The 18,155-nt window shown below is 44.5% G+C and overlaps 1 protein-coding gene across 2 annotated transcripts in view; it reads right to left on the reverse strand.

Annotated features, from left to right (window-relative positions):
- QTRT2 (queuine tRNA-ribosyltransferase accessory subunit 2) overlaps positions 1 to 18,155 on the reverse strand; it is a 20,626-nt gene continuing 2,471 nt past the window's right edge. Inside the window, exons 1-8 of one of the 2 annotated variants that reach the window (XM_062602037.1) lie at positions 13,502 to 13,779; positions 12,880 to 12,935; positions 10,358 to 10,434; positions 7,177 to 7,386; positions 5,927 to 6,126; positions 3,189 to 3,340; positions 1,581 to 1,698; positions 1 to 623 (exon numbers count right to left, since the gene is read on the reverse strand). In XM_062602037.1, coding sequence (XP_062458021.1) covers positions 362 to 623; positions 1,581 to 1,698; positions 3,189 to 3,340; positions 5,927 to 6,126; positions 7,177 to 7,386; positions 10,358 to 10,434; positions 12,880 to 12,935; positions 13,502 to 13,698 — 1,272 coding nt within the window. In that variant the 5' untranslated portion in view covers positions 13,699 to 13,779 and the 3' untranslated portion in view covers positions 1 to 361. Of the gene's footprint in view, positions 624 to 1,580; positions 1,699 to 3,188; positions 3,341 to 5,926; positions 6,127 to 7,176; positions 7,387 to 10,357; positions 10,435 to 12,879; positions 12,936 to 13,501; positions 13,780 to 18,155 lie in introns of those variants that run through there. The other variant, XM_062602038.1, reaches the window with a different exon arrangement.

Genomic DNA, 18,155 nt, shown 5'->3' on the forward strand with positions numbered 1-18,155 from the left:
CCTGAACAGCCCCAATTTCTCAGCCTGCTGCTTCTTCAGTCACAAGTTCAATAATTCTGTCCTTCCACATGAAAGCCAACAGTGAGTAACTGAAAACAAAGCTATCCATCCTGGTCTTGTGAGCTATTCAGTCTTTTCTGTACCCCAATAATACACTTAAGCCAATTAACTGAAAGGGATGTTTGAGTAAGACCTTCCTTCTCCACAGAAGAGAGATCTTCTTCAAACGTCTCCTTCGGTTCCCTCCAGAAAAGCAGGCATTTAACTACTAATAGATCCAGGTGACCCTGCTGGCAGTCCACCTTAGCACAGTCTCACTAGATAAGGATGTAGCCTGCATCCTCCGCTATGCTCTCTGAAGTCACTGGCCTGGCTTCGCATTTGCTGGGCTTTGAAGCGCCTGCCTGAAGACAAACTCTTTCAGCTGATGCAGTTTATTGTCTTTTAAAGCATCCCGTATGGCACTGAAGAAACTGAAGTAGTGCTGGAAATTGTGCATCATGAGCAGAACACCAGCCAACAGCTCATTGGTCACGAGGAGGTGATGGACATAGGCGCGAGTATGCCTTTGACAACAGTAACACGTGCATCCTTCCAGCACAGGACCAAAATCATCTTGGTATCTAAGGAGGAAGCAATGTTGGATTACATCAAAGGAAAGAAGACCCGTTTAAGCAATAGGGTATCCAGCTACTATATGGCCTTTTGCAGGGACCTGAGCCTGACAGTCTTGAGGGCCTGAATCCAGCTGCTGTAAGATGTGTTGACATTCAAGACCAGCTCTACTGGCAGGTAGGACTTCAAGTATCATGCCAGAACTTACTACAGAACCAAAAATGCCACACAGCTAAGTCAGAGGATGACTTTTGACTATACCACAGCTAACAGCAGAGAGAGCCCTTATCTAATGTCTTCCCTGACAGCAAAGCTGCAGTGCAAGACACACCTCACTACCTATCAGTCTATGAAAGAAAAAACTATCAAAACTGTATTCCCTCCCCTCTATTGTGAGATGCACCATTCTCAAAGTGGAGAGAGGATTGAGCAAAGTAACACAGTTGTCTACGGAGCCTAATGGTAGCTGTGTAAAAGAGAAGGAAGAACACATGGTAACAATGTCCTAAGTTTTTGTAAGTATCCAGAAACTGCATAATTGCTCTCCAGCTGCCCAGAGTCAGAAAGGCTCTCCATGGTTTATATAAAATCTAGCATCTCAAGATGACCCATGTTAGATTTGGAAGTCCAGAACAATCCCCAGACAACCTTTGTGAGCCTACTGTCATTCCATTCAGCTGGAACATAGTTATGACCACAGTATGTCTGCTGGATAAATGGTAAGAAAATCCCCAGCTTTAGGTCAAGCAAAAGTCAGTGCTTCCAGCCACACACTGATGCCTGATCACAAGCTATAATGCTTATCCAACACTCTCCACTCATGTGTCCAGAAGTACTGCCCTCAGCAGCTTCATGTTTTATAAAGTCTCCCATCCAGCTACTGACCACATGCCATCAAACACAGAGGACAAAAGCATCATATTTAGTGATACAGCTGTATGTACCCTCCTCACAAACTCACGTACCTTTTGTCCTTTAGACATATTTCAAATGGTGTCATTTCTGGGTCAGCTTTGGAGATTTCACCTTGGTCTTCTTCAGCACCATTCTTCTCCAGGTCCTGGGCACCATTTTGCATGAAAACTGTTATAAATCAAGACAACAGCCTTTTATGGACAGGAAGGGCAGAGGAAGGGTAACAACCTTAAAGTAGGTGTTTCTGCTACTCGCTTAACGGCTGAAAACTCCCACCCCAAGTTTCCACCTCCTTCCTATGGTAAGCAACTGATTTTCCTTAATTAGCATAGGTTAGTTAACACAAATACAATTTAGATGATTAAAACATAGAGAGGCAAGTGAAAACTTATCTACTAAACCTAATGAAGAGTTAGATCTGAAACAACAGTGTAACCTTTTGCTGCTTTACTAAGCTGCATTCTTAATAAAATGTCAAAGACACTTCCAGTCTGAACTGCATGCTGGATAGATTGCAATCACCTGAACAAAGTCATTTTATTGAGATTATGTTAGACAGGCAATTCATCTGCATTCACCCATTCTACACTCCATGCTGTCATCAGGCTCAAAAAGATGCCCTTTTTCTTTTCTTGAAAACAGTGGCAATCAAAAGAGGCTGGTAGCACTAATGCAGAAAATTTAGATTCCACATCTGCCTTACAGCAGTCTGTTTTAAAAATAAAAACTCACCATATAATTTTGTAGGTTTGCATTTTTAGGTTTGTTCTTAAGCAGGAGACGTTATCTGGACACATCAATATTAGGGTTTTGCACAATCCATGTCCACTGAGTGTTAAACAGACACAGAACAGATTCTGTCCTTACCCAGAATCTTCTAATTTAAGAATAAGGTGAGACAAGGTAAAGAATAAAAAACAAAAAGAAGGGTTAAAAAACCAGCAGCAAGCACAAAGAATCAAGATGTTCCATTCTATTCAGGTTTTGAATTATCCAGTCATGAAAAGCTGCTATATGCTACCCAGGAGGAAAAATGTAAAATGTTTTTTCTGTATTAAAAAACACTTCATAAGCAAAACCAAAACAGCTGCTTGAAAAACATTTTATAGATGCTTTAATGGGTGATACACATGCTCCCATCTTACAGAGCAACCAGGTAATGAGTTATGAACAGCTCCTTTTTGTTTTGATAGGAACTATCAAATACAAGGCCAGAGAGGAAAGCTGCCCAAAGAACTGGAATCCCTAACTTCTGTTGGGGACTTAAATGACTTTAAAAATACATCATCTAAACAGATACATACTCAGTTAATTCTAGAGATCAAGTATCTTGGATCTCCACTTAACAGGTCCAGCCTTCACTGCTAACAGTAATAGAACATTTGCCAATGGTGTAGAACAGAAACTTCTCTATTCAGTAAATGTTTAAGACATAATTCTGGTTAATCATTCAGATCCTAAGTGGAAGCCTCAAGTTCCCGTCAAAATATCCCACCTTCAAAAGCAATACTTGACAGTGGAATCCCAGTTTGTCCAGTTGTTACTTCACTTATTTCAGGAACAAAATCCTCTAGTATAGATTCCACCAAAGCATGAATTATGCTTCTCACAATACTGGCTGATACAGTAAAAACTGTAACGACCATGAAGGAGCTTACCTGTTGCTTCAGGATCTGGATGGCAGTCATAACTGAAAACCAAGGCACAGCCTCGCTCTGTCACTTGGAAGGGAAAGAAGCTCTCAAAAATGTCCACGCCCCTTTCAATGCACTCAAGCACCTCATCTGGTTTGCCTACACCATGGATGAGTCTGTAAGACACACACAAGAAGACAAATCTAGAATATTCTGTCTAGAAAGCAAACAAGTACCTGAAGGAAAAGACATATGTGCAGCACATGTAGCTTATCCTTGCAACTGCTAACCAGAAGGCAAGTGTATACAACAGTCATCACTGTGTGCTTCCAGTTCTCCACTTCCAATTTATCCAGTACATAACAGGCTTTTCTTTATCTGCCGTTTGGAAGACATCAGTAATCCTTCATTTACTGCAGAAAAACCTCATTGTGTCCATGATGTTTGAAGTACATATACAAAAACACCCAGATTCAAAATTCCCCTAGCATGTATGTCATAGAACAGGTATTTTCCTTAGTCATGCTTGTGCCGCAGGGAACTACCAGTTTCCAGATACGTGGACCCCTTTGCCTGGTAACTGTTTAGGAGAACCTCTAAAAAGTTCTGACAAGAGCAGCAGGGACAGCAGGAGATGGCTGGTCAAACATACAAGTCCTCCAGGTGACAGACATCATATAGCACTTGGAGAACTGCCTGGAAGAGAATGCACTAATGACAAATGTCACTGGAAAGAGAAAAGTTCCTTGCTTTCTTCCTCCCTCCTCTTTACACTCTACCTGCTCAAATGATTTGTCCAAAAACCTGGGCTGTAACATCTCCTAGGACATGGCATTAAGAGCCAGGAAGAGCCCAGCTGGATTGCCATCACTGGTAACAGGGATCCTGCTGTTAGCCAAATTTAGCTGGCAGCTTCCCCGAGGGTCGGTGAAACAGAAGAGAACAGAGCAGGCCCTGCACTCCTGCAGGTGCATGGCTGGGCTGACAACAGTAGAAGCTAATGCAGGGCAATGATCTAAACAGATAATGAGGAAAATACACAGGATAAAATGAAGTCACAAGATGCCACTTTTAATCACTCTTCTAACTACTCCAATTATATTTGTGAGCACAGAATAAGGACAGGAGAAGTTTACAGCATGGGTGTCTTGCGTTTCAGGCTCTAGCAGCACAGAAAAAAAATTATACTTAATAGTTAACACAGTAGCTCTGCATATATGATCCAAACCCTTGCTAAAACTTATCTTTGCCAAGGTAATGACAAACATTTGCTCTTGCAAGGGTACTGAAAAGTGAAATAAATTTTAATAAGAAGCTGCAGCATCTTTAGGTACATGACAGGACTCAGAGTACATTTGTAAGATCATTTCACCATCACACAAAAATCAGTCACTTCTTGGGTGAAGCATAGGAAGCATTTATCTTCTAGAGAATTTCATTTTTGGGGTAGAACACAGCTGTGAAACAACTTCTCCAGCCAGAATGGCAAGGGTGATTCAGGAGAGCAGGACTGTCTGAAATTCACTTGAAATACTTACAAGACCCCTTAGGGGTAACCAGCTTTCTTCCTACAAAGAGGTCAGAAACACTTGTCTTAACCAGGCAAGCAAACTATTTGATAGATGAAGCAGATGCACTGGTAGCCACTGAGGTTACCTGAGCAGATTGGACTCTTAATGCTCCCAGGGGATCTTTTAAGCAGCAAAACCAGACAGCATGGCAACAACACAGCGAGCCTTGTAATTATCAGGAAACTTCAAACCCCAGGTACCACTAAGCATGAACAAGCTGCAATACCAGGCACATGCTTTTGCATTTAATTGCATTTTGAACACTGTTAGGTCAAAGCAGTGCAGAAGGCAGCAGAAAGACAATGGGGCCTGAGTCACTCTCTTCAGGAAATGATGAAAAAAGACAGCCATGCTACTTCTGTTGCAGCTGCTCCTGTAAGAGCAACCCATGCAAAAGACAGCAAGCTCAACCCAATGCTAAGGAACATCCCCTCCTCCCCCCCTTCTGAATCACGAGAAAATACTAGTGCATATTTTCCGAAAGTCTTTAATTACTGTTAAGTCATTTTTAAGAGTCAAGAAAGCTGCCCCTCCTGTCCAGTCTCTGGCATCAATCTTATGGACAGAACTTGCACCTTAGAATACACAATGATCCCTACACTATGCCATTCCAAGCAGAGAATACAATTGGTTTGGGCCAGGTTGTACCACCTCTGGTAACTCACAGGCTCAGTTTCTTAGGTAATAAGTTAGAGCTGGCTGCCATAAGACCGTGTGAGCACTCACTGGTTCTGTAAGCAGCCCTCCCTTCTCTCCTCTAGTTCACATAAGAGAGAACTGGAAACATGAGTTTTTCTGAGAAGAGGTCCCTGTAAAATACATTGGTAATAAAGTTCTTGTTTGAACTGAACTGCAAGTAAACCACAGCCTCAGAAGCCAAATGCAAGCAGTCCAGACATATAATACCTGCAATTCCTCCTAAAATGTAAAATCACTTGAGCTAAAAATCTTGATTGTTCTGTAAATATGGGGAATACTAAAACCCAAAACCCACAGTGCAGGCACAGCTTGGTGCCAGTTGCAGCTAAAAACTGAAACAGGGTTTGAAGACTGCAGCCTGACACTGGTAGAACTTATGCAGCCTCGCACATACAGGAAGCAGTACAATACAGTGATATTGCACAGCAGCCTGTATATGCTCCTCATAATAGGACAGATGGGACTTCTTGGGATGTTTCCCATACAGCTTACCTTGGTTTATCCTCTGGCAACTCTGCTGTGACAGAAGCTATGAGTTTCAACTTGGTCTCCTTGGCCATGGCACATCCCTGGAAGCCATCTAGCAGAAAGCCACCCACAGGTCGCTTGGCAGTCTCCCTAGCTGATCTGAGCCTCTCTTCCAAGACATCTCCACCTTCAATTGCCCCGAACATTACACTTCTTTGTAGTTCCTGGCCCAGGAGAAAGCTACAAGTGTTAGAGCGTCCTCTGCCAAAGACATGCAAGACATCTCACAGCCCAGACTCCACATGCCAACCACTTAAGCCCCACATTCCCAGGAACTTAGCAGAAGCACAGCATTTCACATTATGTATGACTATTCCCCACATAACACTGTGAAGTCCAAGTGTAAGGTAGAAAAAGGATTCAGAGACAAGATTACGCTCCTTACCATGACACTGTCAGTTTTGATTCCCTGAGAATTTTGGTGCCATCCCACCTCTCTATAGAAGGCAATAACCACAGATGATCTTTGTACATGGCTTTCTATAGACAGCCTCTCAGCATTACATGTGTCAGTACAGAAAACAAAGCAGGTGCCACTATCCTGGCTGTCAGACACTAGATCTCACAATTAACTGCCTTTCAGGGGATACTAATATCAGCTCCTGTGACCCATTTTCCTTTGTAGTACAGACTTAGTATGTTCCCTCTCACCAAAAGGGAGGGAAATTTCAAAACTGCTGGAGGAAATGAAGAATGGCACTGGCAAATTTTAGCAAGTTCTCCCTCACTTGGAACTGAAATTCGGAGCAAAAAGATGGGTTTCCTCAATCTGAATGAGAAACCTTTGCTCACGTATCTAACACGAAGGGAAGTAAAACAAATGCACTACAGTCCAAAAGCAGGAAAAAGTTAAATAACTCTCCTCAACTAGTAAATATTCATCCCTGGCAGTGCCCAAGGCCAGGCAGGACAGAGCCTTGGGTGACATGGTCTAGTGTGAGGTATCCCTGTCTATGGCAGAGGGGCTGGAACTGGATAAACTTAAGGTCCTTTCCAACCCCAACCATTCTATTTTCTATGGGTATCCTGGTGCAGGAGGCAAGTTATTAAAGGAAGGAAACTTCACAGTGCTACTGGTTATACCTCACACAGGACTCTCACCTGGGCACTCTCCGATACATCTGTGTGACACGATTTCCTACTAAATCACATCCTGGGACTATTCAAAGATGCAGCACAGACCAAAAAGCAGCCCCATATTTCGGGGACCTTACCGGTGATTTTTCTAGCATCTGAAGGCATGCATCCAGGAAGGAAAGCGACCTATCCACAGACTTCTTGGCCCTTTTTCTACCAGCTTCTCCAGCAATGGTGTCTCCATCAGAGATGCACTGGAACCAATCTGGCTGGATAGCCCGCTGCATATCCATGAACTTGGAAGCTGTGATTTCCATGCGCCCTGAGCTTCCCCACAGGGACACTGTCTGTCAAGGACAAACAGGGATGAATGTTAGATGCAAAAGTTAACAGATTGTAAGAGTCAGAGCAGAGAAGGAACTGGTCTGGTGAAACACCAGATATTGGAATGATACTTCATAGACAAGCTCTCCAGGACCATGGCTCAGGTAATCAGCTGCATTTGGCACAATGAGTGAAAGGAGATAAATTACTTAACTGGGATGCCTGGGATACGCTTTGATGAAACCGTAACACTCAACACAGTAATTCTCCACATATTTGAAAGTCTCTGGGATAGAGCATATGGCCTATCATCACCCAAATTAGTGGCAGAATTGGAAAAATAAAAAGAAGAAAAGATTTAATTCCCATCAAACTTATGTTGTAATCTCTCAAAATCAGAAAAGGATACAATAGGAATTACAGTTCACTAGTTTTCTGTACATAATGCAAAACCAATAAACTATTTCCTCTTTTGAGCAGTGAATTCATACCACCTGTGCGAATACACATGTATGTATCAAGCACACAGACACAGAGAAGAATACAAAAGGTTAGGCAATTTAACCTTAGAATCCAACGTTATTTGGATTCTGGTCCCAAATCCAGCCACTTAAGAAGAGATTGAAATACCAAGCAAAACAGAAACACACAACTTTTAGAGACAGTGCAAGAAATGGCAGGTACTCATTAGGATTTCACAGTCTTCTCGGTCTCCTCACGCATCTTCCCTTCTGCATGCACACATGGGCCTCCATCACATATTGTTACTCCATGCTACACTCAAACGATTTTAAAGCAAGACAAGAGCACCTTCGCAGAGAGGTTATGTTACTTCAACACCTCTGGGCTAGCATCATTCAATTCACTAACCATGCAGAGCCACAGAATGTTACTGCAGCCACTGTAACTATGCATGTTTTATCCCACTCTGCAGAACCTGGAATTAACTTTTGAATGCAGCTTGGACGCTGGAGAGGGACTGCATCAGGGGCTGTAGCACTAATACAAGGGGTGATGGGTTTAAACAGGGAAAGTTCAGTTAAGATGTAAGGAAGAAGTTCTCTACTGTGAGGGTGGTGAGGCACTGGAACAGGTTGTCCAGAGAAGCAGTAAATGCTCCATCCTTGGCAGCGTTCAAGGCCAGGATGGACAGCACCTTTGTCAACATGGTCTAGTGTGAGGCACCCCTGCCCATGGCAGGCGGTTGGAACTAGATGATCTTAAAGTCCTTACTAACCCTACAGAACCATTCCATGATGCTATGGTTCTATGATTGCTTTTGTTGTATTACTGCTAGACTTGTGACACTGCTGCTCCCAAATTTTAAAGGAGAATTGAAGTAGATTAAGCATTGTGCTTGAGCCCTTTAGAAGTTAGCTCTTTTCATCCCTGTTTAGCTCATTTTTAAATGAGGAACCTTTTTCAGCTATCATAAATAGCTTATAGCTTGAAGTGTTATAGGGACTTTTTTGGGACTTGAGAGTTTAAAAGCATTCTCCTAGCCTATGCCAGACAAATTCAGCAATGCATTTCTCACGCATACTAACAACAAGTTGAATTTGATAAACTGATGCAAAAAAAAAAAAAAATGCACAGAGCAATTCCCTTTTGGTCTTCACAAAAAAAAAAAACACAAATGGGTTGCACTACATATCTGCTGTACAACCATCTATCCAGCTACCCATCCATCCATCCATCTCTCCTGATTACTTCTGGCCTCATCAGCCAATTTCACAGAACTTGAGTAACAAAGAAACAGGCAGAAGTCTCCAAGGTAGGGGGAGATCCCAAATTACAACCTGCAGACTAACTGGAATGCAGCAGCTCTACACTGTTCTGTAGCAGCGTGTTGGCCAGTTAGTACCTGCTGCCTCTTATGTGAGAGCATCGAGGAACAGCTGGTGAAGGCAGACAGAGGAAAGCCAGAACTGTTTGAGCCAAAGGGCACAGAATGTAATCAAGTCTACTTACCTTCATTCTGCTCTCCAGAGGAGAACAGCTGCTTTCATAAATAAAACAGCCATGTGGCTTACAGAACTGAGCATTACCCTCTGAGTACTTAAATCCAGCCTGTGTCAGGCTTTCTGGCACAGAAACCAAAGCCTTCTATCCCACTGCTTTCAAAAAGCTCTCAGAAGTATTTGTCAGTGTAAATCTAGCTGCTGAATGCCTTGCAGCAGGGTGACAAAAATCTTTATCGGCTTCAAAACATGAAACCGATCAAACCTGCATCCTCCAGGTTTAGATTGCTGACATCACCTCACCACTGCACAACACTGAGACAAGCTTCAGATGACTCCTTTCCTACAGCAAGACAGATCTCAGCCTGGTTCCCAACAGAAAGAGTATACACTGACAGCTGGATGACAGTCCTTACCCCCTGTCATTCAGTGACCCAGTGTGATGGCACCCAAACTGGCCTTGGCACTGTGCAGGTGCCAGGAGTGGCTCCTCCAAGCCAAAGTTGTGTCAGGCAGCAAGCAGCATGTGGATTGCACAGAGAACATGAGTGCCTGTGGCATGGAATGGGCAAACATCCACAGCACTATGCACTCCTGAACTGCTGAGCTACCTTCCTGCAAAATACTAAGATCTGCCCCTCTGTGGGCCTGTAGCAGATTGTAAACACACACATGGAAGTTCAGATTTACTGCTTATCAGTGGCACTATCATAAGCTTGTACAACATATAAGCTAAAATACATGGATTTTTTTTTTCACCACCATATTAACCACAAGAGTATAGGAGTCCAGAGCTCTCCTTTCTATCTGAGTTGCCACTTAACTGTTCAAGGAACATCCCGTCAAGTAAGAAAATGTCCAGCTTTATTTAGCTGGAGGTATGAACATGTAACGATGTTCCTCTTTGTGCAAGTATTTATACAAAGCATAAAAAAATCTTGTGGCTAAGTCGACCCACCCAGCCAAGGGGAGGACTGACAGCTCTCTTTTGGGAACTTTAAGTGGACCTTTCAATTCTTTACAGTTACTATACCTTGTTAGTGTTGTAGCCAGATGGACAGGGAGTGACGGGATCATGAAGGGAGCAGTACAGCACCTTCTCTGGCATACCTGGAAACAAAGAACAAAGTAGAGTTTCATGAACCAAAACAAAGCTAATGGTCTGTAAATTTGCAAAAGGGGAACAGGGTATTCTCACACACATAAATACATTCATTCTGACAAAGAAAATAAGTGTTAATTTGATCTCTCAGCACCAAAGAAGGCAGGCTTTTTCCCCAGCTTTATTAGCTGCAGGGAGGAGAGTGCAGCATCAGGATACACCATCAAATAACACCCTTTGACTCTGCAACCTCAACAGCTCCTTTGAGAGTTTTTTGTATTTCTTCTTGATTAATACTCCTGCTATTAAAATTTGACAGACCAAACAACTGACTTGCTTGACCACTCAACTGATATATCGGAGACATCTGACATAATCTAAAGTGAGCAACAATCTCAAGCCTAGAACTTTTAATGAACAACAGCATATAGCAAGACAGCAGATCAGCTACACAAGTAAGTTTATAATCCCTGCCACTTTGGGCGCTTCAAATGCCAGAAAGCTAGATAGCCTGTTCCAATGACATACAGTTTTCACTTCACAGATAGTCACGAAAATTGGTGAAGCCTCCAAGAAGTTTCAGAGAAAGAGGTTTTTAATTTTTCTTGAAGCAGTAAGTTGTCCCAAAGCTGTCAAAGTTTACTGCAAGTTGGGAGCAAGCAAACTTCCTTTAGAATCCAAGCCATAACTTCGCTCACATAATGCAATGCATGTCCAAAAGTTTGATGTGCTTTAAAAGGAAAAAAAAGCTTGGTGTCTGTATATAGGACAAAAATTATGGAGTGGTTTGGGCTGAAAATGACCTTAGGATCATCCAGTTCCAATCCCCTGCCACGGAAAGGGATGCCTCGCACTAGACCGTGTCACTCAAGGCTCTGTCCAACTCGGCCGTGAACACTGCCAGGGATGGAGCATTCACCACTTCTTTGGGCAACCTATGCCAGGGCCTCACCATCCTCACAGTAAAGAACTTCTTCCTTATATCTGATCTGAACTTCCCGTTTAAGTTTAAACCCATCACCCCTTGTCCTATCATTTTAAAAAATTGTAATAATTCACATTATTTTACACATTCAGAATGTATGTGCAATGGACACGTACAAAACATTCATAAGAACACCTCAGCATTGGCAACACAAAGTTTTTTCTTGCAAAGTCTGCCACATTCTATACAAAGAACTGATTATAAATTACAGAAATTAAAGACATGACACCACTTTGACAGGGTTTACTCTATACCCAGTGCAGCCTGAGACACGCAGACAGCTAAAGCATCCCAGAGAAGTTTCTTGACTTGGTTGATCATCCTCCAGTTCCCTGAGCTACCTTCCCAGACATAAATACAGGCTATGATACAGATATTCACAAGATGCTAACCCGCATTCACTGTCCATTCAGGCTCCTTTGCCACAGCAGCCTGATAACAGTGATCTTTGTGGCATAGTATGGGCAGTTACAACAACCACAGGAAAAACCCAGGACAGTCACAAAGGTAAGAACTGCTGCTTTACTCATTCTTGTCAACGAGGTGTTAAGATAAAGATTTCATTCAGGAACTGCTCCAGGAATGGAGTACAGGGAATGAAGAGCACAAAGGCTTGGGGCTTGGTGCAGTAGCTGAGGGTGATGGCAGTGTTGACTGTCTTATATTTGACAAACTAAAGTCAAGTTTATTCCTAAAACTGAGTCTTTAATGTGAAAAAATGGAAGGAGAATACAGGGAGCAAGTACAGTGCAACTGCTAAAGGGACAGGAACAAAGAAAGGGGAAAATGAGCTTCTCCACCTGCTGCTTCAGTTCCTCAGAGCTCATGGGGTCCTTCCCCTAACATCTTTTCAAAACAGGAACAGCTCAGCGGCAGAAGCATCCACCCGCTGAAATTGATTTGATGTGGAGCACTTTGCCTGTTTTTTCTTCATACTGAATGAAGATTTCCTCTTTAGATGAAAACAACTATTTCATGCGAATCAGAAAAAGCCAACTTGAGCAGACAGATGTTCTCAGGAAATGTATCTGAACAGCTCTATGAGGGAAGCCATTCTCATGAGAATTTCCAATTCTCCTCAAAAGAGGTCAGAAATTGTACATGGCAAGATTCACTTGCAGCTGTGACTTGGGGCTACAGTCAAACCTCTTTCAGTTCTAGTGTCAACTTCTGGGCTAAGCCCACCCTAGTCAGTGCAGAAGCTCCCAAGTAGAAAACTGGGTACAGAAAAAAAAAAAGATAAATAAAGGGAAACTCCCTGTTTTTGTAGCCTGTTTGAAGGATTTGTGGCCATACTAGTGACAACATACTATTTCAAGTCTTCCTCAGTGCCACATTCAGTAAGAAAATGCCAAAACATGGAAAGCCTATACCTACATCTTTCTGCCTACTGTGCTGCCTAAAAATTCACCAGCAAGATCCACCTCCATTATCTCTCCACACATACAAGCAAATACACACATTTTACCTATAAATTTTGCAGCTCCTTCTTTGTATTCTTCCAGGACCTCATGAATGTCTGCCCTGCATCCAGACAGAGAAACACATTAACTAAGCAAACAAGATCAGTGGTTTCATCACTAAGGCTCCTGCTTCCCATAGTTACGCACTGTCTGAACTTGCATTGGTTTAGACACTGATAGTTGCCATCCAGCTATCAAGCCACAAAGCAGAGACAGACAGAACTAAACCCAGAGCTCAAGAATCACATCTTACAAACCAGGGCACTCATAATTCTGTGGCAAAAAGGCAGAGCTTTTACTCACACTGACCAGTGATCACTGCCTTGCTGGAGAGCACAAAATCACGCTGGGATTTTCTGGGTAGCATTACTAACCTCACTCCATCATCTTTGCAGGCAGTTGTAGAACAAGATAAGGTCCCCCGTGAGCCTCCTCCAGACTAACACACACCCCACCATCCCCCCTTCCCTCCATCCCCAGTTCCCTCAGCCCTCTACATCCTTAAATCACTGCACCCCCCTCCCACGGGGAAGCAGCAAAGGGCCAGCAGACTCCGGCATTTCGCCTTGCACCCGGGGAAGCGAGAAGCCCGCCCCGCAGACAAACAGACAGGGCCGCGATACTCACAGCGTGGGCAGGGTGAGCTGCGCCACGGCGGGGACGCCGCCGACCGTCTGCAGCGTGTCGTGGGTGAGGTGTGGCGCTGACCCGGTCCGCGTGTAGAGCAGGCATCCCGGCAGCGGCAGCACGACGGCCCCGCTCCTGCCCAGCCCCACCAGCGTCCCCAGCCGCCCGCCGACCGCCCCGCACAGCTTCACCTGCATCGCGGGGCCCGCAGCTCCGTTACCGCCGTGCGCCGCCGGAGATGGTGTGAACGTGCTCTGAGCCCCGCCGCTTGCCGTACCGACCACATCATCGGCGTGCGCATCGCGGAGGCCTTGCTATGGCGGAGCCGCTGCCGGCGCCGTGCGTCCGGGGACTCGCCAAGAGGAGCGGGCGGCTCATGGCGGTGCTCGCCGCGGTTTAAAACACCTCCAACAGTTTAAACGGCGGCGGCGGCGGGGAGAGGGCGTTGGGTCCGGCCGAGGGCTGCCACACCCGGGGCGGCCCCGCGGGGCACCGGGTTGTTCTGACAGCAGGGTCTGCAAAGGGCTTCCCCGGCCCTTTGGGAGTGCCGTGGCAATAGCCGTTGGGCTTGGCGGCGGTGGGACGGCCACGCTGTGCTTGCGTGAATGGCACTTGAGGCTGTCATGATGAGGGCTGTGAGGAAGGTGAGCTGAAATACCGCTTGCCACAAGCGGCCTAAAGTGAACCGTTCTTGATCCAGCATTGCAGTTCTGGTCTGGACAGGCTCTTGCAAAACTTGAGACCGTAAGAAACAGTTCATAGTAAGATGTATTTAATGGAAAAAAGGCGAAAAAGGAATCAATTGCTGGAGTCCAAGGTAGACCTTAATTAGCATACCTAAGAGAAGGATAAACTTTCAGTCTCCTGGAGATGTCGGGTCAAGACAAGGATCAATACTGCCCTTGAAGACACAGTGTGTGGTCTAATACAATTAGTGGGCTATAGGAAACTGGGTGAAATTACCTCACGTATTTTTAATAATATTCCAGCTGTGAAAATGGAGTTGCTCTGTGTAACTTCCACAGCTAGGAATAACTGTGTGGTTTTACTTCAATTCCTATGCAAAATTTTCCTCACTAATTACCTAACTGAATATTCCTTTTCTAATGCCTGTAGCCACAACTACTTACTGAAATTTGAAAAAAAAAAAAAAGAGAGAAATTATCTCTCCCCAGTGCTGGAAGTACATCTGCAGAGTAAAAACCTGACAGGAGGCAGCATTTTAATGACTGAGTTGACCATTCTTTTAAGACTTCAAAGTGAACCTTACAGAAGAAAGACATGTCTCGAGCATCCACTTCAATACAGGAAGTCTTTCACTTGCAATCACCAAGGGTTTAACTAATAGAGAATACATCTATCTGCTTACAGTGCACTGTTTGAATGCATTATACAGCACAGTGGCTTAAAAGGAGCTGGTTTTGCAATGGGTGGAAAAGTTGCTCTACTTGTGTTTCTTATTTTTGTTTGCACTTCTCTGCGGTGGTTTTCCTGTTCATAGCTACAGATCCCTCAGGATTGTTCCTAGCTCAGCTGAAGGCCTTTTATCTGGAATACCTTATTAGAATACTTAATGGTATAGTCTTCTATGTGCAAAGAAAGCTATCAGCAAGAGAAATGTCAGAACTCTTATAGTCCAGTTATGAGGACATCACATTGTAACTCTTCTCCTTTCCCTGCACTCAAAAGCAGCACCCACCCGCTCCCCCATTGCCTCTTACAAAAACGCCGTCTGCCCTTCCTCCGCTCCCTCTGTGCCTCACTCAGGAGCGCTCTGTCGTTTACTCACAAGCGCTGCTTCGCTGAATGCTGCTGGCAAAGAGGAGCTGGGGTCGAGGTGATGCTGCTAAGCGGGGCTCTGGTTGGCGGGGTGCAGCTCCAGCAGGCGCTGCAGCACGCGTTGTTGCGTTGCTTGTACAGCAGGGGGAGCTTCAGCTCCGCTGGCTAGAGAGCTGACCTGCGGTCATACAGAAGCGCCCGGGTTGGAAGGGAGCTCTGGAGAGCGTCTCATCCAAGCTCCTGTTCCGGCAGGGCTACACGGAGCAGCTTACACAGGAACGCATCCAGGCGGGTTTGGGAGCCCCACAGGTTAGGGGGAGAACAAATGTCAGCAGCTCACCACCTCAGAGAACGGTGGCCACCCAAAGCTAGGACTCCCCGCAGCCTGGTGTTTGACACCAGTGGTCCGCAAAAGCCCTCTTTGGGAGACACCCAGTAGTACCTTCTTCTGAGGGGTGGTCTCCAGGCTAACCCTGACCATGCTTACCTACTCCACCCAAGGCTGGGCTGGCTGCTGTGAGGGTGAGCCTTCTGCCTGAGTGAAGGGAAGAAAATAAACCAGAAACCAGCTCTGGCTTGTAGGGGGATTCCCTTGACAACATCTGCTCAAAAGCCCATTCACAAAAGTAAAACAGACTTTACATTCATTTTCCCACATGACTGGCCTCTTGACGCTGCAGAGTGGTTTTGAGGGAGAAAGTGAAAATACCACAGCGGGGAAAACATAAATAGTAGCCCTTGAAAAAATTACTACTCTGGCAATACTCCAGTGACAGCCATGATCCAGCTTTCCTCCCGCACCAGAGAGGTGCTGCAAGTAGATACTTCAGCCTCCTCTGCCTGCATCCCGCTCATAGTGCGTGGTCCTGGATAATTCCAGCTGCCAGTTCTAGCTTACAGCCTTAAAGCATGCACAGTTGCAGGAGCTCAGCTGCCTGTCCTGGGGAACACCAGCCCAGCACTAGTGCAGGACGGGGCGGTTCTCACTCCAGGTTTATCCCTTGTCTGAGACTCTCAGACTTCAGGTTGAAGCTTGTGGCTGGGAGGATGCCACCTCCCACCTTGCACATGTCCTCTTTCCTGTAAGTTATGAGATCTTTGGGGTTAGCAGAGAGAAATCTGAGGTAGGGACTGACACTTTCACTTAGATTTAGAGTGTAAGGAACCACAGATCACCCATATGCATGCAAAGCAGGGTTAAGTTCTTCCTACAAAGCTTCTCCATATTGTAGAGGATGATGAGAGCTTCACAGGGCAGAGAAACTGAGTAGAATGAGAGAGAAACTTGAGCCTGGTGGCTGGTGCTCTCACCTAGCTGCCTCTGGTTTTGGGGACTACAAGGATACGTAGCAAGGATACATTCTTCCCTCTTGTGCATATTTCTAGTCATACAAGGTAACGGGTCTCTAAAGTACTCATGAAATGATGGGTTTTCCTCCTTTCCCGATGGAGTGCAACTTGCCCATGTTTTCCCTTCCTCATTTGCCAAGTCAATCTTTAATGTTTTCTTCCTACTGTCTCTTCTGAAAGGAGTTTGAATCGCTTTTTGTTGAGGTGAGAACTAAACCATGTTCCTCCATCAGTCCTGGGAATAATACACTGGAGCCTCCATGCTTCTACTCCATGGCGTCTACACTATGGGCAAAGGGCAGAAAATACCAGAATTTATGCATAAAATGGCTTTTGTTTCCTTTCATTATCCTTGAGTCATTCTCAAGTGAATCACACTGTAAGGAACTATTAAAAGAAATCTGATGGAACGTCTTTGCAACATTGCCATTACCACCACTTCCATAGGGGGCAAATGAGTGACACCAACGTTAAATTTCTGATCTAATATAACTCTAGTTACTGAGTAAGTAAGTTCACAAATGACGAAAAAGAAAACCCTCATACCCAAATAGCTTTTACTGGCAAGAACATTTTCAGCACAGAAGAAGCAAGTGGCTTTCGCTGTTTGAATAAGGGACCCCCACAGTGTGCTGATACAAAATTTCTTGGAATTACTAAACCTGAGATTACAGAATTAAAAAAAACAAACCCCAAGCAGAAAAACACAAAAGTGCTCCGGAAACAGAATTTTCAATGTCATGAAAATGATGGGGGTTTGTTGTTTTGTTTTGGGGCGTTCTTTTAGCATACCAGGATGTTGTTTAACAACTCTACAAATACACAGAACAGCGTAAAACTAAATCAGATCAGCGTATCTTGGCCACGGGTTTGTTCTTCTCTTAAGGCTGTGATACCTGGTGCCTGCTTCATATTAAATGGCGTTTCAAAATGTCCACAGAACTTGGCAAAGAGTACCAGCTACATCCTGCTACACAGAGAATGCTTATCGCCAGAATTTTAAACAAAAAAGTGGACAGAAGTGTTTGCTGGTTTCCTTTAGGTGCTCCAATTTGTTTTACCTTAAGAAATTAGTCATCTACACAATGACCCTGTTGCCCTGGAGGCTTGTATGAACATATCACTGTCTACTGGTATTTCACAAGTTTATTTCCTTCTTTCTTGACTGAGGGATTATCCAGATTACTGGAATTTGTGGGTGTAATGAAGAAGGAGTGGGCCCATTGTAGTCTACGGGCTTTTATTTACAGTCTGTTAAACATCTTGTGTCTAGTGCTGGGACTGTGTGGGCTGGAAGCCAGGATTTGGCTATTTGCACTGCAGCTTTCATTCTTAAGAGAGCTGACTGGGCTGGCAAACTCAACTGCATGTTTGAAGAGGCACTAAGAACCTACTTGTCTGACAAGAAGCCAGCTTGACCATGGAGCCAAGTATTTCAGGATCAGAATGTATCTGTATATGTGTCTCTGGGACAATACAGATGGGACAGGGATCCAGTAGCGCCCCAGGCCAGGCAGCTGATGCT

The sequence above is a fragment of the Pezoporus occidentalis genome, unplaced genomic scaffold, assembly GCF_034315485.1.
Source record: "Pezoporus occidentalis ecotype Australia unplaced genomic scaffold, CSIRO_AGI_Poc_V1 ctg74, whole genome shotgun sequence".
NCBI classification, from domain to species: domain Eukaryota; kingdom Metazoa; phylum Chordata; class Aves; order Psittaciformes; family Psittacidae; genus Pezoporus; species Pezoporus occidentalis.